At 40.3% G+C, this 26,821-nt stretch overlaps 1 protein-coding gene across 8 annotated transcripts; it reads right to left on the bottom strand.

Annotated features, from left to right (window-relative positions):
- Positions 1 to 1,686: 1,686 nt before the first annotated feature.
- On the bottom strand, positions 1,687 to 25,993 carry FADS6 (fatty acid desaturase 6). 8 transcript variants are annotated; one of them, XM_069752372.1, is made up of 10 exons: positions 25,913 to 25,993; positions 24,986 to 25,084; positions 24,729 to 24,803; positions 21,930 to 22,085; positions 19,659 to 20,123; positions 16,410 to 16,576; positions 15,647 to 15,827; positions 10,670 to 10,854; positions 4,405 to 4,584; positions 1,687 to 1,997 (listed from the first exon to the last, which is right to left on the bottom strand). In XM_069752372.1, exons 5-10 carry the CDS (start codon positions 19,984 to 19,986, stop codon positions 1,848 to 1,850), a joined length of 1,191 nt encoding a protein of 396 aa, XP_069608473.1. In that variant the 5' UTR covers positions 19,987 to 20,123; positions 21,930 to 22,085; positions 24,729 to 24,803; positions 24,986 to 25,084; positions 25,913 to 25,993; the 3' UTR covers positions 1,687 to 1,847. The 8 variants fall into 8 exon arrangements, with proteins under 8 accessions (XP_069608473.1, XP_069608476.1, XP_069608475.1 ...); XM_069752375.1 differs by having other exon boundaries at positions 21,930 to 22,088; XM_069752374.1 differs by lacking the exon at positions 24,729 to 24,803.
- Positions 25,994 to 26,821: the final 828 nt, after the last annotated feature.

Raw genomic sequence — 26,821 nt, forward strand, 5'->3', positions numbered from 1 at the left:
ATACACTTTGCAGAGGTCATTTTCACACCTTCAGGAACCTTAAAGCGTCCTACCAGATGTTTCTACATGATTCTGGCCCAAAACATGACTCCTCCACCTCCTTGCTGACATCGCAGCCTTGTTGGGACATGGTGGCAATCCACCAACCATCCACTACTCCATCTGGACCATCCAGGGTTGCTCGACACTCATCAGTAAATAAGACTGTTTGAAAATTAGTCTTCATATATGTCTGGGCCCAATGCAACCGTTTCTGCTTGTGAACACTGTTTAGGGGTGGCCGAATAGTAGATTTATGCACCCCAGCAATCCTGTGAAGGATCCTACACCTTGAGGTTCGAGGGACTCCAGAGGGACCAGCAGCTTCAAATATCTGTTTGCTGGTTTGTAATGGTATTTTAGCAGCTGCTCTGTTAATCCGATGAACTTGCCTGGCAGAAACCTTCCTCATTATGCCTTTATCAGCACAAACACATCTGTGCTCAGATACAGCCACAAATCTCTTAACAGTACAATGATCACGCTTAAGTTTTCAGAAATATCTAATATTTTCATCCCTAGACCAAGGCATTGCACTATTTGATGCTTTTCAGCAGCAGAGAGATCCTTTTTCTTTCCCATGTTACTTGAAAACTGTGGCCTGCTTTATAATGTGGAACATCATTTTCAAGAAGTTTTCCTTTAATTAGAATCACCTGGAAAACTAATTATCACATATGTTTAACATTGATTTCAGTGATCCATTGAGCCGTGAGACACAATACCATCCACGAGTTTATTTGAAAAACAGAACAATTAAATCTTTATGACACTTAAATCCAATTTGCATAATAATTTGGAACACGGTGTATTATATAAATCCATCTTTGGCTTCCAATACTGCCTGCATTCTTCTTGGCATGCTCTTTATCAGATTTAACTATGTCTCCAGCAAAATCTGATCCCGGGTCTCTTCTACAAGTTCTCATATTTGGCTCATACTGGTCGACTCACTTGGTTATTTATTCAGCTTTTTCTTCAACTCTACAGACAAGTGTTCAATTGGGTTGAGGTCTGGGGACTGTGGAGGCCAATCCAACACCTTTGCTTCATTGTCATTGAACCATTTCTCCTCCAATCACGACATATGATTTGGATCATTGTCCTGCTGGAACACTATATCGTCCTTTGCACTACCCATTGCACTAGAATGTATGAATTAACTCATCTTGTAGGATACTCACGTACAACTCTGCAATGAGACCATCATCGATCCTGGTAAAGTATCCAACTGCTTTGGCTGTGAAACAACGCCATATTATTAGGCTTCCTCCACCGAACTTGTCAGTTCCTTCAATTTCTCATCCCGTTAGCCCCTTTTTACCTTGTTTCTTCCAAACTCATTTGCACCCATCATAGCCTAGTCTATTGACATTCGTCTCATCACGCTAAATCACCCATTTCCAATCTTCTACTGTCCAGTTTTCATACTTTTTTGCAAACTAGAGCCAACGTTTCTTATGACAATATTGAAGTAGAGTCTTCTTTACCTTTTCTTCGGGCCACCATTCCAGACTTGTGTAACGTGCATCGCACGGTTCTTCCATGGACGTCTGTGATCTCACTATTATGAAGCACTGACCTGATGACACAGTGATCACTGACTTCTGCCAGAACAATGATTTGTAAATTGAATAATGAGTTAAGTTAATGGTTGACAAAGTTTAATATCCAGGCTGGCTATACAGATATCAAATATATTTGACAACTCATGCTCCTCTGCGGTGGGGACAGAATATCAGGATGTAAACAAAGCCAAGAAATGTAAAGTGCCATGTACACAGAGTAGAGTGTCAGCTAAATGGACTTCAGTGAAATTCCACCAGATGAGCAATGGGTGGAGCCAGGACCATCAGCTCATTATAATTGCTCATAAACAGGCGGAGACGTGACATATACGTGTCCTCGTGGTATGGCAAATTGTGATCATGCACGTACTTGGACACCAAAGGCTTTACCTGTAAAAACAAAGATATAACAATAAGGGAGGGGGAATTCATTCTTGCAGCATTTTGACATAACAAAAATTGCTTATTTTTTGCATGCCATTTTTGGGCAAAAATGTGCCATTTTTTTTTCTATTTTATGCTGTTCTTATAGCTTTAAAAAATGAATGTAATCTGCGAATAGTTAGCCGCAAAAACAAGGAAAAGCCAGATTTATGAATTATGAAATTTTAAAAAGTTGCAAGCTCACTCCAGTAGTAGGTGGAAAATCAGTTATAGACAAAAGAGTTATATCTAAAGATGCGCCAAATTTATCAAACATAATGTAACACTCTGAGAGATTTAGCATAATTATTGGTAATACAGCTGCAGTAAAAACTGACTTCAAAAATTTCTTACATAATGAATGTCCCTCTAAAAGTATGACATTATAGACGTATTATTTATCCACAAAAGATAAAAGGGAGGAGATAGATTTTTACAGCTACGGTTTGGATCACATTTGTACTAGTATTGCGATTTTCTGCTCTTTTATACGAACAAAAGAACTTGGCGCCCAATCAATCAAATGATGGAAAACAATGGTGCCAGGTGGACCTCACTGACTATCAGAGCCTCTAACATAGATGTGAACCTAAACTTGAGCATCTTTTATGTGACTGGTGTTCATACTAACCCATTCACTACCAAAGATACATGGTTCATTCATAGTTCATACACTACATTTAAATTATATTTTTAATTCAACAATTGGCACATGTATCTATGGAACAACTTCCATAACTATAGCCCTATGTCTTGTTAGAACTTAACCCAGTGGCAATTACAGTCCATCTCCCGATCAAGTTCACAGCTCATGTTTAGGTTCTGTCATTAAAGATATGGACACCTTAGAGGTCCATTTTCTTGAACTTTGATTCATGTACCGTATTTTAGGCTAAATATAGTTTTTACTATTGGTTTTCATGAAAAAAAAAGTTCTGCTCTGTTTCCCCATATGGGACTTTGTTTTCCTGTTTATTGTTGGATGTAGAAACTAAAGCCCTCCCATACACATTAGACAAATACACCAACATTGATGAGTTTGACCAACAGTCTAATGTATATGTGGGGCTCTGACAATTGTCATGTGAGTTAAGGATCTGTCATGTTGGACATTTTGGACTGCCCATCATTTTGTTCTCCCAGAGAAAAACCGCCACCAGACATTTCAGCAAGCACTCCTATATAAGTGAGGCCTAGTCAAGATGGCTCCTTGCTGAACCAGCCTCTAATGTGTATGGCAAAAATGTGTCAGTAACTTATTTTGAAGTCAGTAATACACAGTGAAACACTAAGGCTATAGATTACATTTTTAATGAAAACAAAACGGCAAAAATTATTTTATCCCTAATATTTAGTAGGAACGTAAATTTTGAGTCCAGGTTTTTGGAGTTACTGAAAGAACTTTGGTTGGAAAAATTGATCCAATGTTCCAGTCCGGGGTTTACAGTCCCATTACCTGCCACTGAGTTAGTTCAGCACAGTGAAGTGTGTTGAGTCTAGAGAAAGGCATATCTCCTGGTTAGTCTTCTCTGCAAAGAGAGGTGTGCTGGAGCCAGAGAGGTGTTTGGTGAACACATTTAATACAAGTCTGAGCTGCTGCTAGGTTGGTGAGGCTCCTACATTTATTTTGTTTTATTCTGGCTGAAGAAAAGGACAGTTATCCATTGACGCTGAAAGAAGGCTATTTTCCTTTTTTTAGCTGTTAAGTTTATGATGGACAATAGGCAACATACTGTTTTCATATAAGCCCCTGTGCTAAATGTATCCAAGTGGATACCCGAAAGCGTGAACCCATACAATATCTCTTTTAAGTAAAAAAAATGGTGTTCTGAAGGTGTCCATATCCTTTAAAGTCTTCATTACCAGCAGTTACTATGGGGCTTGATCAATTACATAAGGAGTCAAGGACCTATTAAAGAGGCAAAAGTGATAGCTAAGTGGCTCGATAAACAAAAGATCGAAACTGTCCATATCTGAATCCCATTGAGAACCTGTGATGGAATTCTCAAAAAGTGGAGGGACAAACAAAAACACAGATGCTCCCTCACACGAGTGATGATTCTCTCTTACAAGAGAAACAAATAATGGTAATGACACTCCTGTGAGCGAGCCCAGAAAGTAATAAAATATTGATTACTTGTCTAAACTTGATGCATTTGACAGTAGAAGTTTAAAAACTTATTAAATACTTATAATTGTGCTTCAGTACCAAAAGCAACATCTGACTAAAGCTTCTAAAGATACTGAAGCAGAAAACTTTGTGAAAACCTAAATATGTGTCCGTCTCAAAGCTTTTGGCCACGATTGTACTTTATCTCTGCACAGTGACACACTGTAAATTGTGTTTTATGGCCAACATGGAATTGCTACTCACCTTAAGACACATATGATCGGACAGATGTGGGAAAAGATGATGTTCGATGTGACAACTCACAATAGAGTGTCCAAATGTCCAGTCCAGGACTTTGTTTCGGGACAGGTTTAGTACTGCGTTAGTCATGAGCTGGAGGCGACGTGGGTGGTTTGATGGTGAAAACATAGGAAGACCAATATGCTGTAAGATAAGCGTAGATAAAAAAATAAGTATTTGGTTTTGGTACTTACATCCATAAATTTATACATGGAATAAATAGCTTCATAATGATCAGTTCCTTTATTGCACGGTGACTAATGTCAAGTATAGGCACAAACCAGACGTGGGGCTGCTGGCATCCAGGACTGATACTGATTTTGGTACACTGATTGTCAGTGTTTGGTTTTACGATATGGGTAAGTTGTATGTCTTTCTATTTTACAGACATTTAAAGTTTTTTTTTTCAAACTGAAAACCCTTTAGGTTTCTTAAAAACACTTCCCTCCTAACTTTTATTGGAACCTATCTATAAATATAAAGGTCTCTCATCTTTCCTGTGTGTTATACAATTAGGTTCTTTATGTCTCTCACAATGCACTTTGTGTCTCTTCTTGGGTTAGGCAATGACGTTAATGTACAGCTTACTTCAAGACAATTAAAGCACGCCCTTCATCTCTGCTTTACAAATACAGCCATGTGCAAAAGAGATTATATTTCAACCGTTCTCTTATATAAATTGTGTATGATCTCCTCCTATAAATAACTAATGGCAATACAAGAGGACACAGAAACAATCCAGAACTGCTCTTTCCCTACACTCCTAAATGTGTGTATGAGGATGAACCTGCAGGAATATAATAAGAGTAATGTATAAATAGCAACTCTGCGATAATATGGAGAATAACATGGAATGTTATTGGAAACCTAATATTCCGTACCATTGCCCTGCAAATCTACAACCCCTTGTTTACAGTAACACTTTAGTATAGGTTCACGTTAATACAGTGCTTTCTGTCAAAAATTACATTGTGATTTCTGTCGGAATCCCTGAAAGACTGTATTCCAATGGGAACAAAAAGAGGAACAACCAGCTTGACTAAGATCCTCGGCACCGGGGACGCCACTCCTGCTTGACACAGTTCTGTAGCGATCCAGTAGACAAAACTCCTCCAGCCAAAAATCTGTGTAAAAAAATAGGACTTTATTCCATTCTGATTAAAAAATGAATGACATCTTCAATTTCATCCAGCAATGTAATATAAATTTCCCACACATTTCTGACTGTAAACCAGTCCTTAATCATGGATCAACTGACTAAGGGCTGGTTTACAGTCAGAAACGTGTAGGAATTTTATACTACATTGCTGGATGAAATTGAACGTGTCATTCATTTTTTAATCACACTGGAATAGAGTTCTATTTTTTACACAGATTTTCAGTGTCACGCTCACGCCCTGACTGGTGGGCGTGAGCTCGGGGGGTTTGTGGCCCCACTGTGCCATGAAACAGACTACCCTGGAAGGGGCGTGACTATGACAGCTGACTTGGTCTTCACTGGAGCCTCTGATGGTGAGGTCAGGCTTGTGCGGCAGGCAGCAGCCAGGTGCTACTCCAGGGTGGTGTCTGGCTGTGGCTGCTGATCCCACTTGGGAAACAGGAACACCAGGATTGGTGCGGGCATCAGGCACGACTAGCAGATGAGCACGGATGAAACTCAGACGAGTAAGCTGGCATGGCTGAGACACAGAGCTGGCAGAGGCACAGGGTCACAGAGATCGCGGCCAGGTGTCAGCTGACTATCGCAGCTGACATCCGGCACTATGTGCCAGGAGCGGTCACAGACCGCCCCCGGCACATCAACCCCCGGCATACTGCGATCAAACATGATCGCAGTGTTCCAGTGGTATAGGGAAGCATCGCGCAAGGAGGGGTCTCCTATCTTCTCCTTCCTGCAGGTCCCGGATCCAAAATGGCCGCAAGGCTGCATCCGGGTCCTGCAGGGAGGTGGCTTACCAAGCGCCTGCTCAGAGCAAGCGCTGGTAAGCCTGCAGCCCTGCATGACAGATCGCTGATCTGACACAGTGCACAGCAAAGTGTCAGATCAGCGATCTTACACTATAACATGATGCCCCCTACCCACCCACCCAACCCCCCCCCCCCCCCACCGGGCCAATGTTATAGCGTTAAAAAAAAATATTCATATGTGTAAAACAAAATTTAAGAAAATCCTAAAAAAAAATTATATATATATATATATATTGTTCCCATAAATAATTTCTTTATCTAAATAAAAAAACAATAAATGTACACATATTTAGTATCGCCACGTCCGTAACGCCCCGACCTATAAAACTGTCCCACTAATTAACCCCTTCAGTGAACACCGTAAAAAAATAAATAAATAAAACGAGCCAAAAAACAATGCTTTATTATCATACCGCCAAACAAAAAGTGGAATAACACGCGTTCAAAAAGACAGATATAAATAACCATGGTACTGCTGAAAACGACATCTTGTCCCGCAAAAAACGAGCCACCATACAGCATCATCAGCAAAAAAATAAAAAAGTTATAGTCCTCAGAATAAAGTGATGCAAAAATTATTATTTTTTCTATAAAACTTAAATAAATGATATAAATGAGGTATCGCTGTAATAGCACTGACCCGAAGAATAAAACTGCTTTATCCATTTAAACGCGGAATGGTATAAGCGTCCCCCCCCCAAAAGAAATTCATGAATAGCTGGTTTTTGGTCATTCTGCCTCACAAAAATCGGAATAAAAAGTGATCAAAAAATGTCACGTGCCCGAAAATGTTACCAATAAAAACGTCAACTCGTCCCGCAAAAAACAAAACCTCACATGACTCTGTGTACCAAAATATGTAAAAATTATAGCTCTCAAAATGTGGTAATGCAAAAAATATATTTTGCAATAAGAAGCGTCTTTTAGTGTGTGACAGCTGTCAATCATAAAAATCCGCGAAAAACCCGCTATAAAAGTAAATCAAACTCCCCTTCATCACTCCCTTAGTTAGGAAAAAATTAAAAAATTTAAAAAATGTATTTATTTCCATTCTCCCATTAGGGTTAGGGATAGGGTTAGGGTTAGGGCTAGGGTTAGGGCTGGGGTTAGGGTTGAGGCTAGGTTTAGGGCTAGGGTTAGGGCTAGGGTTAGGGTTGGGGCTAGGGTTAAGGCTACAGTTAGGGTTGGGGATAAAGTTAGGGTTAGGTTGGGGCTAAAGTTAGGGTTAGGCTTGGTTCCCATTGCGTTAATGGGAACGCACTAACGGACAGCGTTGCACGGCGAAATTAACGCCGTGCAACGTGTCCGTTAGCGCGCCCATTCACGGCAATGGGAACGCGCAGCACTAGCGCGTGCCATGTTCGGCACGCACTAGCGACGCGCCGGTGTTTCCTGGCGCGCCGCGGACGCTGCTTGCAGCGTCCCAGGCGCGCCCGCAGTCCGTTCCCCGCTCTCGCAGATCGGGGATCTGCGAGAGCGGGGACGTTACCGCGACCCCGGGACGCGGCCACGTTAAAAACATTGCGTTAGCGCAACACGCTAGCGCTAAACGGGTTGCACTAACGCAATGTGACCCTAGCCTTAGGGTTTGGATTACATTTACGGTTGGGAATAGGGTTGGGATTAGGGTTAGGGGTGTGTCAGGGTTAGGGGTGTGGTTAGGGTTACCATTGGGATTAGGGTTAGGGGTGTATTTGGATTAGGGTTTCAGTTATAGTTGGGGGGTTTCCACTGTTTAGGCACATCAGGGGCTTTCCAAATGCGACATGGCATCCAATCTCAATTCCAGCCAATTCTGCGTTGAAAAAGTAAAACAGTGCTCCTTCCGAGCTCTCCCGTGCGCCCAAACAGGGGTTTACTCCAACATATGGGGTATCAGTGTACTCAGGACACATTGGACAACAACTTTTGGGGTCCAATTTCTCCTGTTACCCTTGGGAAAATACAAAACTGGGGGCTGAAACATTAATTTTTGTGGAAAAAAAAGATTATTTATTTTCACGGCTCTGCGTTATAAACTGTAGTGAAACACTTGGGGGTTCAAAGTTCTCACAACACATCTAGACAAGTTCCTTGGGGGGTCTAGTTTCCAATATGGGGTCACTTGTGGGGGGTTTCTACTGTTTAGTTACATCAGGAGCTCTGCAAATGCAACGTGATGCCTGCTGACCAGTCCATCTAAGTCTGCATTCCAAATGGCTCTCCTTCCCTTCCGAGCTCTGCCATGCGCTCAAACAGTGGTTCCCCCCACATATGGGGTATCAGCGTACTCAGGACAAATTTGAAAAAAAAATTTGGGGTCCAATTTCAACTGTTACCCTTGGAAAAATACAAAACTGGGGGCTAAAAAATAATTTTTGTGGAAAAAAAGATTTTTTATTTTCACGGCTCTGTGTTATAAACTGTAGTGAAACACTTGGGGGTACAAAGTTCTCACAACACATCTAGACAAGTTCCTTGGGGGGTCTAGTTTCCAATATGGGGTCACTTGTGGGGTGTTTCTACTGTTTAGGTACATTAGGGGCTCTGCAAACGCAATGTGACGTCTGCAGATCAATCCATCTAAGTCTGCATTCCAAATGGCACTCCTTCCCTTCTGAGCTCTCCCATGCGCCCAAACAGTGGTTCACCCCCACTTATGGGGTATCAGCACACTCAGGACAAATTGGACAAGTTTTGGGTCCAATTTCTCCTGTTACCCTTGGGAAAATACAAAACTGGGGGCTAAAATATAATTTTTCTGGGAAAAAAAGAATTTTTATTTTCACGGCTCTGCGTTATAAACTGTAGTGAAACACTTGGGAGTTCAAAGCTCTCACAACACATCTAGATGAGTTCCTTAGGGGGTTTACTTTCCAAAATGGTGTCACTTGTGGGGGGTTTCAATGTTTAGGCACATCAGTGGCTCTCTAAATGCAACATGGCGTCCCATCTCAATTCCAGTCAATTTTGCATTGAAAAGTCAAATGGCGCTCCTTCCCTTCTGAGCTCTGCCATGCGCCCAAACAGTGTTTTACCCCCACATATGGGGTATCAGCGTACTCAGGACAAATTGTACAACAACTTTTGGGGTCCAAATTTCTTCTCTTACCCTTGGGAAAATAAAAAATTGGGGGCAAAAATATGATTTTTGTGAAAAAATATGATTTTTTATTTTTACGGCTCTGCATTATAAACTTCTGTGAATCACTTAATGGGTCAAAGTGCTCACCACACATCTAGATAAGTTGCTTAGAGGGTCTAATTTCCAAAATGGTGTCACTTGTAGGGGGTTTCAATGTTTAGGCACATCAGGGGCTCTCCAAACGCAACATGGCGTCCCATCTCAATTCCAGTCAATTTTGCATTGAAAAGTCAAATGGTGCTCCTTCGCTTCCGAGCTCTGCCATGCGCCCAAACAGTGGTTTACTCCCACATATGGGGTATAGGCGTACTCAGGACAAATTGTTTTTATTTAAACTTTCCAAAAATTCCTGTGAAACACCTGAAGGGTTAATAAACTTCTTGAATGTGGTTTTGAGCACCTTGAGGGGTGCAGTTTTTAGAATGGTGCCACACTTGGTTATTTTCTAACATATAGACCCCTCAAAATGACTTCAAATGAGATGTGGTCCCTAAAAAAAAATGGTGTTGTAAAAATGAGAAATTTTTGGTCAACTTTTAACCCTTATAACTCCCTAACAAAAAAAAAAAATTTGGTTTCAAAATAGTGCTGATGTAAAGAAGACATGTGGGAAATGTTACTTATTAAGTATATTGTGTGACATATCTCTGTGATTTAATTGCATAAAAATTCAAAGTTGGAAAATTGCGAAATTTTCAAAATTTTCGCCATGTTTCCGTTTTTTTCACAAATAAATGCAGGTAATATCAAAGAATTTTTACTACTATCATGAGGTATCACGAGAAAACAATGTCAGAATCACCGGGATCCGTTGAAGCGTTCCGGAGTTATAATCTCATAAAGGGACAGTGGTCAGAATTGTAAAAATTGGCCCGGTCATTAACGTGCAAACCACCCTTGGGGGTGAAGGGGTTAAAGAGAAAATTTGCTTCTTTACAGGTGAGGGGCATAACTTTTCAATGATAGGGCACAGAGAAAAAAAACTTCCAAAATCAGAAAAACAGCAGCATTTAGAGGAGCTACTAAATTTAAATAAAAAAAAGTCCAGTGATGAGTCCTCTTTAAGGTAGCCATCACTGGTGTTTTTTCATGAGACATATAATATGTTAATGTTGATCCATATATTCTGAATATTACCTGAAATATATTGACATGTATAAATGGTATGGCTAACAGAGCCCTGGAGAGGTACATGCACCCAAGCGCTGATGAATAACTCAAGCCTGAGACATGGACTAGCAATTGAAAGTGACTCCACAGACCAAAGACAATCCAGAAGAGACTGTGCAGTGCTGGAAATAATGACATCCGAGTTACATAGTCTGCAAATAAAAAGAAAGAATGAAGTTTTCATATTTATTCATTTACAACAGACCAGGGGACATCAGTTTTATCCAGAAGAAAGGACAGTTTATGAATCCACGAAAGGGTTCTTTATCATATGAATATACAGAATTTGTATTGGTCTTTAAAATAAGAGATACTAATGGCAGATACAATAACAACATTCAAATTAATGTTTAGACATCTATCTCCATTTTCAATATAAATATCTCAGTAGCAAAAATGTTTGAAGTGTTGCATAATAAGAGGAACCTGAGTCAATGCTAATTATCAAAATTATGAAACCTTTATTTCGACCAATTATTCACACATTAGATCTAAAAAGTCTTAAAAGCAACATACAGAGCATAAAGTGTTTAGAAACATGGGTTAGTGCCAAAAAATCCAAATGAATGAGTGCCGGTCACAATACCAAAGCACAGAGGGTAAGTAATAGATGAAGTTGCTGCTACAGTCAAAATGTCATTATCAGGCAGTTGGTGGCAGATACAGTAATAAATGTATTAGGCGGGGCTATATGCGGGCAAAAAGAAGCAATCGTGCTGCACTCCTACATTCCCAGACAAAGACTAAAAACGAACAGGACCAAATTAGATTTATATCAACATTTAATGGACAATGGGTACAGATGAGAGAATGCCTCTAACGTCATTGGAACGTCCTGCAGACTGATCCTGTTCTATCAGGTCTCTTATCTAATTATCCTCTGATAACAGCAAGAAGAAGTCAAAATCTAACCGATATCCTTGTTCACAGTCATTATGTCCCAGTAACCAAAAACATTTTTAATTCCCGCGGCCCACCACAGGGATGTTTTCCCTGTGGGAACTGCATAGCCTGCAGGAATATCCTACCTTCACTTCGGCCGATGGTACGGACGGGACTTCTATATCAAACAACATATTACACGTGCCACTGCACAGGTGATATATTATGCTACATGCGGCTGTCCAAAAATATACGTTGGCCTAACATCACGCCAAATAAGAACACGCATGCAAGAGCATGAATGGGATATTTTAGCAGCAGCTCCAGCCACAGATTTGACCATTTTAAAAACAATACCGAGGCACTATAAATTATTTCACCAAAGTAATCCCAAATCATTTATGGTTAGAGGCATACAGCATGATCAGTGCGGGATCCGAGGTGGTGATATCAAGCGCCTGTTAGCTCATAAGGAGTGCAGATGGATTACCATTTTGGGGAATATGTCTCCCAATGGACTCAATGAAGCACAAGGGTTTGCTTCATTTCTATAAGACAATGTATACAATATCCCTCTGCCTCTTTTTGTCCTTGCTGCCTTCCTGCCATCTGATTATTTTATGGTTTTTATTTTGTATTTTAACTTTTGTCTATTCACTAGTTGTGCCTCTTTCTTTTTTCTTAGTGACTAATTATATTAACATCTGCCTATGACATCTATATACTTCCAAGTTGTATCCTTGATGTGGATGAATCTTTTCGTAATATCTCTATGGACATCTTATCCAAGCTTTTTCCAACATAAATGAAACAACATATTATGGACTCTTTCTGGACTAAATGAATGGATCTAATTATACTATGAAATATTAATGGACTTTGCCTTTTTGGCTCATGTTTTTATGTTCTCGCAATCATGCGACCTGGATCTATAACTGAGAGCGTTCCTTTAATATGTATCCCATGGTAATACAGCAGCATATAATTTATATAAATAAATGCACATCTAGCTTGTATGATAGTAATTGTGCAATGGGAAATGTTCCTTTATGTTTGAAATTATGGCTTGGTTTTGTGCGCATGCGCGGGGTCCTCTTCTGTCCGCTTTCTGGGGCACACCGACATCGCCTTTCATGTACCTGTTTGCATGGTGACGGCTAGGCACCGGCTGTCCCACGTGATCTGGTTTGAGTTGGTGGTTGCGGTGTGCGGCAGTGGGCGGCTCAGCGATCGTGCGCCTGCACAATAGGTTAATCCCGATTGGTCCCTCCTGATCAGATTACCGGAGAGGCCGGATACAAATGCAGGGACATTTGACCCTTTAAGCCATGTCCCCTGAGGAAGGAAAAACTTACCGAAACGTACGTCGGGGAGTGAGTCCCGGGACACATGTTTTACACAATGATGGTTAATAGTATTTCATCTTTGTTACTTACTGCTTCTATTGCGGCAGGTAGGGTGGGTGGTATTTTGAAGTTGTCTTATTGGGACCATGTGATTGGGACATGTGTTAGGGACCATTAGCACCTATGTGGGCATTCATTTTTATAATCCTAATGGATCCCTAATATCTCCTCACTTAACCTGCCACCAACTGCCTGATAATGACACTTTGTCTGTAGCAGCAACTTCATCTATTACTTACCCTCTGTGCTTTGATATTGTGACCGGCACTCATTCATTTGGATTTTTTTTGCACTAACCCATATTTCTAAACACTTTATGCTCTGTATGTTGCTTTTAAGACTTTTTAGATCTAATGTGTGAATAATTGGTCGAAATAAAGGTTTCATAATTGTGACAATTAGCATTGACTCAGGTTCCTCTTGTTATGCAATACATTATTGAGTCGCATTTTTTCACAAAATGCAATTAGCATATAGTGCATTCTAATATATTTGTTAAGAATAGTTTGGAGAATATATATATGTTATGTTTGAAGTGTTGTCCATGTCCTGCATAAAATTTAACATGGACTGTAACATACAGAATCTTCACAGTCTATAATGTGCGCTCACTGTTAGAGTTTTGCTGTTTTTACACTCCCTCCTCCAGCACTCATGTGACGGCTTGAGTGTATTCTCAAATTTGAAAATGATCTTTTATCCACCGGATAACTTTCTGAAGCCATGATTGCCATGGCCCACAGCAATCACAAGAACTGGGACCCTGACTGAATTTATTCTAATGGGAGTGTCGAAGACCAGCTAAGCAGAATGCTCGGCAATCTTCAGAGGTCCCAACTAAAGTAAACGGAGCAGTAGCAGAAATGACTGATCCCCACTCCTGGTTCAGACCCCAGCAATTGGAAAGTTATCCCCTGTCCAATCGATAGAAGATAACTTTCAAATTTGAGAATGCCCCTTTAAATGGTCTCAATGGAGAGAAGAGGAAGAAAAATCGGTTGGCATACGGGTGGGGAATATTGGAATTAGGATAAAAATGAAAATTATTTATTTTGGTTGGTGCTACTATTTCAGTAATTTATTACATGTAGTATCCATCACGTGTCTATGTATATTGTGCAATTTGCGCCATCGCTGTCTAAGTCTCAGCAATGCAATGAGTCAACTGCACGGAGAAATGTTCAAAGTATGCAAACCCCATACCATGATGACTACTAAGCATTTACATAACTGTCCACATGTATAAAAGTCAGTAGTACCCTATTAAAAAAAAATACATTGACTACTTAGTGACCAATTTATTGTGACCATAAAGCGGATATAAGTTCATAAAAGAAGGTGAGCAATAGAAGATAATGTGAGTCAGGAACTAACTCAGACCATAATACAATGATGTGCATTATAGATGTACCAATGGAAATAATCAACTTTGTAATGTATCTTATTAGAGAAATGTGTTTCTTTCTCCTGGACTGATCATTCATTTCCAATTAATGGCTAAAATCTGTATTCAGTAAAGATACAGTAGATTTTCCCATTACTGATATAGCAGAAGACAGTTGGTGCTTTTAAAATTGTATGGAGAGGACGGAGGAGCTATAGGCCGACCAAACATTCTGCTGCAAGTTCTCCTGAAATGCCAGTTACAGTTCTTTTTAAGTAATATGAAAGTCTGTATTCACTGAACTGTAAATTGAGGATTTTGAGAAAGTAGGAAAGAGAAACAGATCTTTCTAAGATATATTACAAAGTTTCCTCTTTTCATATGTACCATTGGTTTATGAAAAAATACAATAAAACAACAGTTACTCCTTAAGGTGCCCTCACACATTGCAAAGCTGTCAAATAAGAGGAAACAATGGTAAATTAATATTTGCTACCCTATGACTGTGCAGAATGGGCAGCCTCTTTTTGTTGATCTGGAGAACTGTGCTTGGGATCTGACCAATCAGCATGAATCTGACATACAGACAGCGGAAGACTATACCATCATCTCCACCCTCATCTCACATTCTCCTATTTTACTCAACCAGTTTTGTAACAACTGAAGCTGATTTTGAACATTTAGGCTGTGTGCACACAGACCGCGAAAAAAAACGTATGCATTAAGCATCCTATTATTAGAATGCAATCTGCAATTTTTGTGCACATGTTGTTGTTTTTTTTCCGCGGCGGAATCACATTCCGGAAAAAAAAACGCAGCATGTTCATTCTTTGTGCGGAATTGCGGCGATTCTGCACACATAGGAATGCATTGATCCGCTTACTTCCCGCATGGAGCTATTTCCACCATGCGGGAATTAAGCGGATCATGTGTGGTTGGTGCCCAGGGTGGAGGAGAGGAGACTTTCCTCCAGACTCTGGGAACCATATAATTGTTAAAAAAAATTAAAATAATAAATCGTGATATTTTCACCTTCCGGTGTCCCTCGCAGCGTTCCCGCTCCGCGCGATGCTCCCGCTCCCAATAATGCATTGCGAAAATGACCTGTGATAACGTAGCGGTCTCGCGATTCCTTACATATGTTACAAAATGTTATAAATTCACACATAATTCTCATTATGAAAAAAAAAAGAAAATTCTAATTTTCTGATTATGCCTTATTGTCAACCATATTGTATGCATTTCAGATATACCAGGTAGATAGGTACTTACTAAATCCAACAAGTACTGTGATGAAAGGGAGTGCAAGTGGTGCCACAAACATGTAAATGCCACAGCTAAGATATGGAACTTTCCAGATGCTGGAATCTCCGAGACCAATAATGTTCGTGTATCCATGATGTAGTTTGACATGTCCTTCATCTCCACAGTGAACTGGTATACATGAACACACCTTAAAATACAGCTAAGTGTAAGTAGCAATGTAATATTAGAGGGGCACTTGAAGGGAATCTGTCACCAGGTTTTTGCTACCTCATCTGAGAGCAGCATAATGTAGGAAAAGAGACCCTGATTCCAGCAATGTATCATTTAGTTTACTACGATGCAGCAGTTGTGATACAAACAGAGATTTTAGATGTAGAATGAAACGGAGCTCAGGAAGCTAACCCTGTCCACACTACAGCTTTCTGTGTACATTGTATGTTGACAGTAAGCTGCTAATCATTGGTGGTGGTGGCGGAGTCGGACCAGGATGCACGTGAGCTATAGTCGAGGGTCCAGGCAGTGTTAATCTCCTGCTGATAAAACACTCATTGTATTGAAACAACACCATGCAGCCTAATAAGTGACACATTGCTGAAATCAGCGTCCCAGCCCCTACCTCATGCTGCCCTATAATTGCATAGCACAAACCTGCTGACAGATTCCCTTTAAGTCTCACACTCAAACACTTCCATTAACAGTTACAGAGAATTATTTCATGTCACTTGTATCAAAACTCAATATATACTTATTTTCTAATTATTCTCTGTACCTCAACAAAGAATGTGGCCCAAATTTTGCCCAAAGTGCGAGATTGGCACAGTGTGCGATGACTTGCCATATGACTCCCTTTAACCGAGAAGACGGCATGAGCCAGTCCAAGGAAAACGATGCCCAGTGCAGATAATATAAGACTTTGGGATCTCAGGCACAGAAAACCTGTAAAAGGAATATGAGCCTGTTATAGCCTGAAATAAGAAGTTCAGCCAAAAAGTTTTACATCCCAGAAAAACAATAAGATAGATGATAATATGTAGAACTCAATATGAAGAATTAAACAAAGTAAGCAGCTAATAAATAGACTGCTATATTGATTATAGAAAGAGAATGTAAGAGAACAGAGTCAATTTTCTGACTATGGGATCCATCTGGTCTTGTAACCCCTGTGTTATGGTGATCAAATACCACTGATGAGTGGGGAAGTTTCACATTTCTATTCAAACCCCTAAATTCCATATTGGCTCACCGTTTGGAGGTAAATTTTCCTTTGTCTGTGACCCTATTTAAAGTGCCTACATGTGCTAATAAAGGAGAAGTCCTGAGTACACCATACAAGACTGTGCTGTATTGATTTCCTGAGCGCCCGTAAAACAAATCTTATTAATTTAGAATTCGAAAGGCATAGAAGAGAGTGTATTTCCCTCCTACGAAGCATCACACATATAAATCAAAGTCCACCATCATGAGGCAGACACTGTTTCTTAACTTTCTAATCCAATGGAAGAACAATATGTACAGCTCTTCCCAGCCCTAATTCCATAAAATAATATTCAATGCAACCACAGTGTGCATAATATTGGAATCCAAAACCACTAAAGTCATAGATGAGTTTATTTCTCTCACAAGAAGCATAACACATATCATCTAAATCAGGGGTGTCAAACTGCATTCCTCGAGGGCTGCAAACAGGTCATGTTTTCAAGATTTCCTTGTACTGCACAGGTGATAATTTAATCACCTACACAAATAATGAGTTGGTGATTAAATTATCACCTGTGCAGTACAAGGAAATCCTGAAAACATGACCTGTTTGCAGCCCTCGAGGAATGCAGTTTGACACCCCTGATCTAAATCCACCATCATGAGGCAAACACCTTCAACTTAATATCTCAGCAATGGATGGTGCTATCCATGCCATGTTTCATCTTTATAGACAGGTAAAATCATGATAAAAAACATAACAATATCTACTGCTTCTGACCTCCAGGGGCAAAGATATCCTTTAAGTTGTGGATCTCATAAAGTCCTAAAATACCTAGTACATCCCACAACCAGACCTCATATGAGCTCACCATGGGGGAGGTACTGTATGAGTGTGGGTATAACCTTGATCTAACAAAAATAAGAAATTGGGATTTTGTATTCTGTCAGTCCTGGAAGGTACACCTTCCAGCTCTGTCCACTTTCCTAAGGAGTAACTCCCTCCGCTAAGCTCTGAGCCATTTCCGTGACATAGTTTAGTCATTTTCTTTGGTTATCTTTTGTTCGCATTTTGTATCATCTTTGTATATTTTTTATAAACACTGGCTAATGTATATGTGTGTTTAAGGAGACAATGAGAATTGATAGTCCAAAAAATTGAGAGTCTAAAAAATCCATAGTGAAAATTGCAGAATTTATATTTTTTCTTTTTAATAAACATTGTGAAGTAGAAAAGAATTCCAACAATTTTAAAATTTACAATTAACACAAAAACCTGAATTACACTATAGGTCATTTCTTGATGACACATATGTACGAGGATCTTTCATGTATCCTGAGAGTTTATTCCCTGTATAATTCTGGAACACCTTTTCTTATGACTTTGCATTGTGACTAGTGTTGAGCATTACGATACTGCAAATATCGGGTATCGGCCAATATTCTCTGTATCGGAGTTCTGATACTGAGTTCCGATACTTTTACAATATCGGATACCGGAATCAGAAGTTCACATAATGCAATGAGAATGAGCCAGTTGAGGATCCTAAGAAGTGTGGGCACATCCTGTTAGGCATGTTAGCCATGTTAACTAATGGCATGGCTGTGATTGGCTGCTGAAATGATGTCATGATGTGCTATAATGGAGTGTGGGCGGTGCGTGGGCGGAGGCTGGAGTGTGTGTGTGCAGGCGGGGTCTGTGTGTGACCGTGGTGGGTCTGTGCGGGCCTGCCGGGGGTCTGTACGGGCCTGCCGGGGGTCTGTGCAGGCTGCCGGGGTTCTGTGTGGGCCTGCTGGCCTCTGTACTCTAACTTACTATCACTTGTTTTCTTACATATAAGATTATCAAACGAGCAGTCATCATGGGTCAGGTACTGCGGTCACTGCTGGAGCTGCTGGAGTTACCCTTGAACAGACCGTCATCAGGGATGATCCGTTTCAGGGGCTGGGCTATTCTCTGCTATACTGAGCATTCATTGGTCAATATTGATGCATGCTCAGTATGCTGTTCCTGCTGCTGTCTTACTTTCATTGAGCACTGACAGAGCGCTCCCTCAGCAGCTCTAAAGAGAAGTGATGAGTTTGATACTTTTTTATAGCCGGCAAGGAAGCGCACTGTTGTCAGGGAAGAGCTGTCTTGCCAGCTTGTCACTTTTATTTGTAGCAGACTTGGGAGTGCACTGTCAGTGAGCAATGTATCACATTGGCGAGCTGGGATAGTATACTGAGCATGCACCGGTATTAACAACTGTTGCGTGCTCAATATAGCAGAGAATAGCCCAGCCCCTAAAAAGGGTTGTCTCTGATGATGGTTAATTTCAGGGTGGGTTCAGCTGCTGCGGCAGTGGCTGCAACCTCTGCTCCATGATGACATCTCATTTTAGAATCTCCATAGCATGCTGGGAGACTCAAACAAAACACTGTAGGATGTAAAAAAATGCAGATGGGAAGTTACAGTGGAAGAGTACGGATTTTTTAATTGAAGTACATTAGAGAAGTGCTTAGTTTAAATAGTTAATATTAATATTACGTTAGGGCAAAACCTTTGTCAACCAAGTGCCTTCATTCCCAATTTTAAAAGGGGTGTGTTTCACATTCTGACATTCTTGACACTTATTGGACAGTGTTAGACTTTTTAGGGACGCACTCTTAGAAGATATACTTTCTGGAATCTAAACCATCTTTCCCATAGGATATAATTTATATGGTGGGAGATTTTTTCCCCTTTGCATTGTTCCATATGTATTTTGGGGACAAATTAAGAACATAATAAATATTTTTTGTTGGATTTCTATTACTGTAATTGTGAAGGGTTACTTACCAATAGGTAATATACAGAATGACAGTCCAATGATACTCCAGTCTATTCCATGTCTTTCCCACCAGCTGCTGTTTTTCCACACTACCTGCACTATCTGATTTAGTTCCCGCATTGTGCCACTTTCATCTTTGTCTGTATTGTTGGGTTTTGCCAGTTGATCCTTTGCAGAGTCTGTGCCACAGTCTGGTGAGTGCCCTCTGTCCCCTACAGTCCTATGAATCACTGAGCATTCTTCTGACTGATGAATCTCTGCTTCCTCCATGTTGGATAATTGAAGACACTGACCAGTCACTTGTCTGGGTCTATTTTCCTCCACTTCTTCTTCCATTTTTTTTCTTTTAAAGCAAACACAACAAAGACCCAGACTGTAGCAAATAACTTCCAGTAGTATATGTCACCTCGCTAACAGCTGAGTGTTGTGAAATGTGATTTGTTTGCCTTTCAAATTTCTTCTCGTGAAGTTTACTGAAATAAAAAAAAATAGTGGCAATCATTCAAAAATGTAATGAATAAGAGTACAGTACATTTCTATAAGGTGACAAGTTTTCCAAAGAACATATTCTTATGAAAGCCACACCTCATGTACAGAAGATTTTTTTGTGGCACAGTTTTCAGCTAAAGGGGGTGTCCACGACATTAACATTGATGGCTTATCCTTGGGATAGGTCATCAATGTCTGATCAGTTGGGGTGCAACACTCAGCACCCCACCAATACGCTGTTCCTGATATTGGCAGTGTCAGGAAATACTCAGTTACAGAGCTGCACAGCTCCATTGACTATACAGCGGGAGCGGGGGGGGGAGGGGGGTACTGCACATCCACCCCCAATTGATTTGAATAGGGGGCGGATGTGCAGTAACTGGCCGCAGCCACTACCCAGTTGACGTAGCTGTGCTGTACAGCTCCGTTACTGAGCAGTTCCTGCCGCTGCCAACACTGGGAACAGCTGGCAGGCAAGGTTGCTGGGTTTCTTACCCTCACCAATCAGACATTGATGATCTACTTTAACAATGATGGCTTACCCTTAGGATAGGTCATCAATGTCTTATCAGGCAGAATGGTGGCTCGGTGGTTAGCTCTGCAGCCTTGCAGCGCTGGGGTCCTGAGTTCAAATGCCACCAAGGACAACATCTGCAAGAAGTTTGTAAATTCTCTGTGGGTTTCCTCCAGGTACTCCAGTTTCCTCCCACACTCCAAAAACATGCTAATACGGAATCTATATTGCGAGCCCGAGTGGGAACAGTGCCGATGTCTGTAAAGTGCTGTCGAATTAATGGCGCTATATAAGTGACTAAAATAAATAAGTGTGCGCAGTTGCATAAGGGTCCAGTAAGTAAAAGGGCTGTCGTGACCTTGCATGCAACTTTCTAATATCTATTAGATTATTACTTTGATAAGACTGAGCCAATTAACTAAATTGCTCATAATTATATGTGGCTTGTTATAGAGACAGAAAAAAGGTTCGCCATATTAAGGTATTTGAAACCTAGGAGCCCATGTACTGTTCATGTCTTTGAGCCCTCTGCTGTCTGCATCATCTTTGATTCACTTTATAATGTAGATATATATATATATATAATTATGTTACATACACAAAGCCCCAATTCCCAAAAGGTTGGCACGCTTTGTAAAGTGTAAAGACAACAGTATAGTATAACCGCGTCGACCTGACATTGTCTGTAGGTTACTGGGCACAATCCTGCTGAAGGTTCCCTTAATAAAGAGGTTAAAAAAGATTGGTCCTAGCACAGATCCCTGCGGTATCCCACTGCTGACTATATCCCATTTTAGAGAACGTACCATTTATGATGACTCTTTGTTTCCAGTCACTTTGCCAATTCCTTACCTATCTGCATATAGTTTCCCCCAGTCTTTGCTTCTGTAGCTTTAATGTAAGGCTGCTACAGTTGTGCTAACACGTTAACATACCCCGGCCGAATTTTTGCGTTCTTGGGTGCAAAGCAATAATAAGAAATGGGGTATGTGAACTTTTGATCAGGATGATTTAGATGTTTAGGGTTGTCATTATGATTTAAAAAGAGAAAACACAGTAGTCTGACAATAAATGACTTCACCCAACCACTAACCATGAGTGGAGAAAATGTTTTGGTGTTATCATTCCTATTCTCTGAAAAAAGGCCAAGAAAGCAAAAATTCTGCAGGGTATGTAAACTTTTGAGCACAACTGTTTGTGGTACAGTATAAAATGCCTTTGTAAAGTCCAGATAAATCACATCAGCCGCATTACCAACATCGAGATTTGCACTTACCTCCTCATAGAAACCCAACATGTTGGTTTGACACGAACATGCTGGTTGTCAGTTATTATCGGTCTGTGTATGTTATATTTTCAGCTTTTGTCCAGGCAGGTCCCAAAACAGTCAGGCGATGGTCCTGCTCTGCCCCCGCTCCATCTATTTTGAGGCCTGCTGGCACATAGTGAGGTAAAATATTAGTGTTAGGGATGATCCTAATTGGATATACCTTGTCGCAGTGGGGTGGCTTTTACACTTTTTTAAATCAAAATTAAAAATTTTAATCAAGTAGTACACTATATTAAACACCTTCTTCTCCACGGTATTCACGGTGGAAAATGAAATGCTAGGTGAAATCCCAAGAAACAATGAAAACCCTATATTAAGGGTCACCAATCTAACCCAAGAAGAGGTGCGAAACCGGCTAAATAAGATTAAAATAGATAAATCTCCGGGTCCGGATGGCATACACCCACGAGTACTAAGAGAACTAAGTAATGTAATAGATAAACCATTATTTCTTATTTTTAGGGACTCTATAGCGACAGGGTCTGTTCCGCAGGACTGGCGCATAGCAAATGTGGTGCCAATATTCAAAAAGGGCTCCAAAAGTGAACCTGGAAATTATAGGCCAGTAAGTCTAACCTCTATTGTTGGTAAAATATTTGAAGGGTTTCTGAGGGATGTTATTCTGGATTATCTCAATGAGAATAACTGTTTAACTCCATATCAGCATGGGTTTATGAGAAATCGCTCCTGTCAAACCAATCTAATCAGTTTTTATGAAGAGGTAAGCTATAGGCTGGACCACGGTGAGCCATTGGACGTGGTATATCTCGATTTTTCCAAAGCGTTTGATACCGTGCCGCACAAGAGGTTGGTACACAAAATGAGAATGCTTGGTCTGGGGGAAAATGTGTGTAAATAGGTTAGTAACTGGCTTAGTGATAGAAAGCAGAGGGTGGTTATAAAAGGTATAGTCTCTAACTGGGTCGCTGTGACCAGTGGGGTACCGCAGGGGTCAGTATTGGGACCTGTTCTCTTCAACATATTCATTAATGATCTGGTAGAAGGTTTACACAGTAAAATATCGATATTTGCAGATGATACAAAACTATGTAAAGCAGTTAATACAAGAGAAGATAGTATTCTGCTACAGATGGATCTGGATAAGTTGGAAACTTGGGCTGAAAGGTGGCAGATGAGGTTTAACAATGATAAATGTAAGGTTATACACATGGGAAGAAGGAATCAATATCACCATTACAAACTGAATGGGAAACCACTGGGTAAATCTGGCAGGGAGAAGGACTTGGGGATCCTAGTTAATGATAAACTTACCTGGAGCAGCCAGTGCCAGGCAGCAGCTGCCAAGGCAAACAGGATCATGGGGTGCATTAAAAGAGGTCTGGATACACATGATGAGAGCATTATACTGCCTCTGTACAAATCGCTAGTTAGACCGCACATGGAGTACTGTGTCCAGTTTTGGGCACCGGTGCTCAGGAAGGATATAATGGAACTAGAGAGAGTACAAAGGAGGGCAACAAAATTAATAAAGGGGATGGGAGAACTACAATACCCAGATAGATTAGCGAAATTAGGATTATTTAGTCTAGAAAAAAGACGACTGAGGGGCGATCTAATAACCATGTATAAGTATATAAGGGGACAATACAAATATCTCGTTGAGGATCTGTTTATACCAAGGAAGGTGACGGGCATAAGGGGGCATTCTTTGCGTCTGGAGGAGAGAAGGTTTTTCCACCAACATAGAAGAGGATTCTTTACTGTTAGGGCAGTGAGAATCTGGAATTGCTTGCCTGAGGAGGTGGTGATGGCAAACTCAGTCGAGGGGTTCAAGAGAGGCCTGGATGTCTTCCTGGAGCAGAACAATATTGTATCATACAATTATTAGGTTCTGTAGAAGGACGTAGATCTGGGGATTTATTATGATGGAATATAGGCTGAACTGGATGGACAAATGTCTTTTTTCGGCCTTACTAACTATGTTACTATGTTACTATGTTACTATGTTATTTACGTGTTACAATTGATTTACTTAGTGCACTGTGTCTACGCATTGTTCTTATCCTAGGTTTTGTCTGTTATTGGCCATATTGTGTACGTGCACCTACACATCGCACTTATGCAAACAGATGTGTCGGCCCCTTTTTTGCTTCTATTACAGTCATGTGACTTGAAAATTGACCCTACAAGATTTATTAATACCTCTTAATTTATTAGCCTTTTGTTAACCCTGTCCCACCTTTTTTGAGATGTGTTGCTGCCATCAATTGCTAAAAAAAAGTTGTTTTTTTTGTTTTCGACTAAAATGACCTGTGTTCTATGTTCTGTTGTGAATAAAATATGGTTATAAGAACTTTCAAAATCATCGCATCCTTGTTTTCTTTATGTTTTAGACAGAATCTTAACTTATTTTGGAATTAGGGTTACATTAAAAAAACCTAAACTTTTATCATTTCTCTATAATGTTATAGCCCCCCTTGTGTAGTTTTAATTTCGAGGATATCTAGATCCTGAGACCCTCTCCATTTGCTAAAACCAAAAGAGCAGACAGACTCGAGGGAGAATAGAGCAGTGTAGGGACTCGGTGGGAAGTCTATGGGTCTGTAAACCACTCTGTTGACACTTAAGGATTAGTTGCTTTTGCCATTTCACTTGAACAATCATTGGGTGTCTTTGGACCCAGACCCCTACCGATCAACATTACTAAACAAGGCTATAGCATATCAAAAATACTTAAATATTAATTAGCCTTCTAAGTATATTGAAATGTAGTAAAGGTTATACCTGCCAAAGAAGAAGCTCCTAGTTTCACATCAAATATCATAGAGGAAACGGGTTGTCACTATTTGGAAGTTTGATCTATAATTGTGGTAATAATGATTAATGTTACTGGCAAACTTGATTTATTCCACGATCAGGATCACTATTTCTACAGTTCTGCCAAGAAGGCACTGTCATTATGCGAAGATTACAGAATATACCATACATTGTAATTACACATTAGGTATAGAAAAGTAATGACTCTAAATCAAAGTTCTCACCTTCATGGACTATATGGACTCTCAGACCTCCTAAGGACCCTTTGCTGTTCGCTCTGCACAAGTTTCTGTGATCCCTGCCTGTTTCAGTATCTCGCCTGACTTGTAGGACAAGATGGAATAGCAGGGAGGGGACATTGCAATTAGTATGATAAAGACAATGAATCACAGAAGCTAATTAGAAGATGGTTTATTTCAGGCTTACATTTAACATGAGGTCAAATAAACAAGACTCAGAAAGATAAGTGCATATTCATATGGTAATATATAGGAAAAGTTACTGGCTCATAACATATTGACTAATATAATACAGAGGATTTGCCTTAAAAACGATCAGAGATCATAAGAAGACCAGACATCGAATCTTGTAACTAACAGCTTTGACCTGCTTTCTTCTGTTGGTTCAATGTGTCATCCATAGATGACTTCTGATCCAGGAATACATTATAATGGTTAAGTGTGTATTACATAGTATTCAATTCGTCTTACTCAATACATTGTGAATCAATTACTGTTGATTATAATGCCAAAGTGACAGACATATACTAGCACTGTAGTATGATGGTGCCTGTAATAGAAAATACATCCACCTAGGGGCAGAGTGTTTGTCCCAGGACAACGAATGTAATCTATGGATATAATATCCATAATCACAAAAGTTTTAGTGGAATTAGGAACAGTTCTTTGACGTGGGCGGTGATTGCAGCAGGAGCGGCCGACCACAGGTTGGTGAAGCAGCAGCAACTGAGCTAAACGTGCAGGTTAGTGTATAGGGAGCCGATCTCCACCATGCCGCTCAGCGCAGAGCACATCCAACTATATGATTGCAGTATTTCCTGACTGATACAGGACACATTATAAAAAATGTGAAATGCGAAATAGAGTCTTATCTAAGTATAAAAGGGTGAAAGATAAGGGTAATTTGCTCACCTTATAGGATTGTGTTTAGCACAACCACTATTATGGCCTGACTGACAGTTGCTGCAATGTCCACAGATGATCAAAATTGTGATTCCAAAATACGAAGACAAAGTAATTAAAATGAAAAGTCGATTATTGTAAAAGCATTTCAAAGTCAATAACGACTCCTTCCTCAGGACAAACACATGACAGGACACACTAATAGATATATCTCTCTCTCTATTTATATACGGAGAGAGACATTATAATGTGTGTACAGCATGTACAGACTTTGTTTTACATTAAAGGTGGAAACATTTTGACATGATTCTTCTTTGTATTATTTTTTTTACATGATAAAAACCTGCCATGTTAACATGGGTGTTTAAATATTTTTATCCACTGTATATATTAGATACTACTAGTATAAAGATACTGAGTAGAGGGCGAACACGAACAGAAAAGTTCAGCATCCGTGCTGAAATCCTACTGTTCTGGCACAGACACTGAACATAGACTTCACCAGGAAGTCCGTGTTATTGTTCGGGTATGGCTCCCTGAACACCAGGTGTTTGCCATGCTGTCATGTGCATGACAGCGCAGCAAACATGGCTTCTGATCGGCGGTAAAATCATCACCGCCAGTAAGACAGCTGTGGTTCCCATGCCGTCAGATGACAGCGTGAGACCGCAGCTGTTTATCGGAGGTGTAAAGTTTACCTACAGTCATTGGTGTCAGCTGATGGTACTACTGATCCCATCAGCCGATGCCTGTTTCCGCTAATAACAGTGATGTCACGCTGCTGCTATGCAGGTAGATGCAGCTCCACCAGCTGGCAATAGAGTGGTGAGAGGACTGCACACAGCAGAGCAGACCTGCAGCGCAGCAGCGAGGCCACCACCAGGTGGCAGCAGAATAGTAAACAAGCGGGATCGATAT

Source organism: Ranitomeya imitator, chromosome 2 (genome assembly GCF_032444005.1).
Source record: "Ranitomeya imitator isolate aRanImi1 chromosome 2, aRanImi1.pri, whole genome shotgun sequence".
Classification (NCBI taxonomy): Eukaryota; Metazoa; Chordata; class Amphibia; order Anura; family Dendrobatidae; genus Ranitomeya; species Ranitomeya imitator.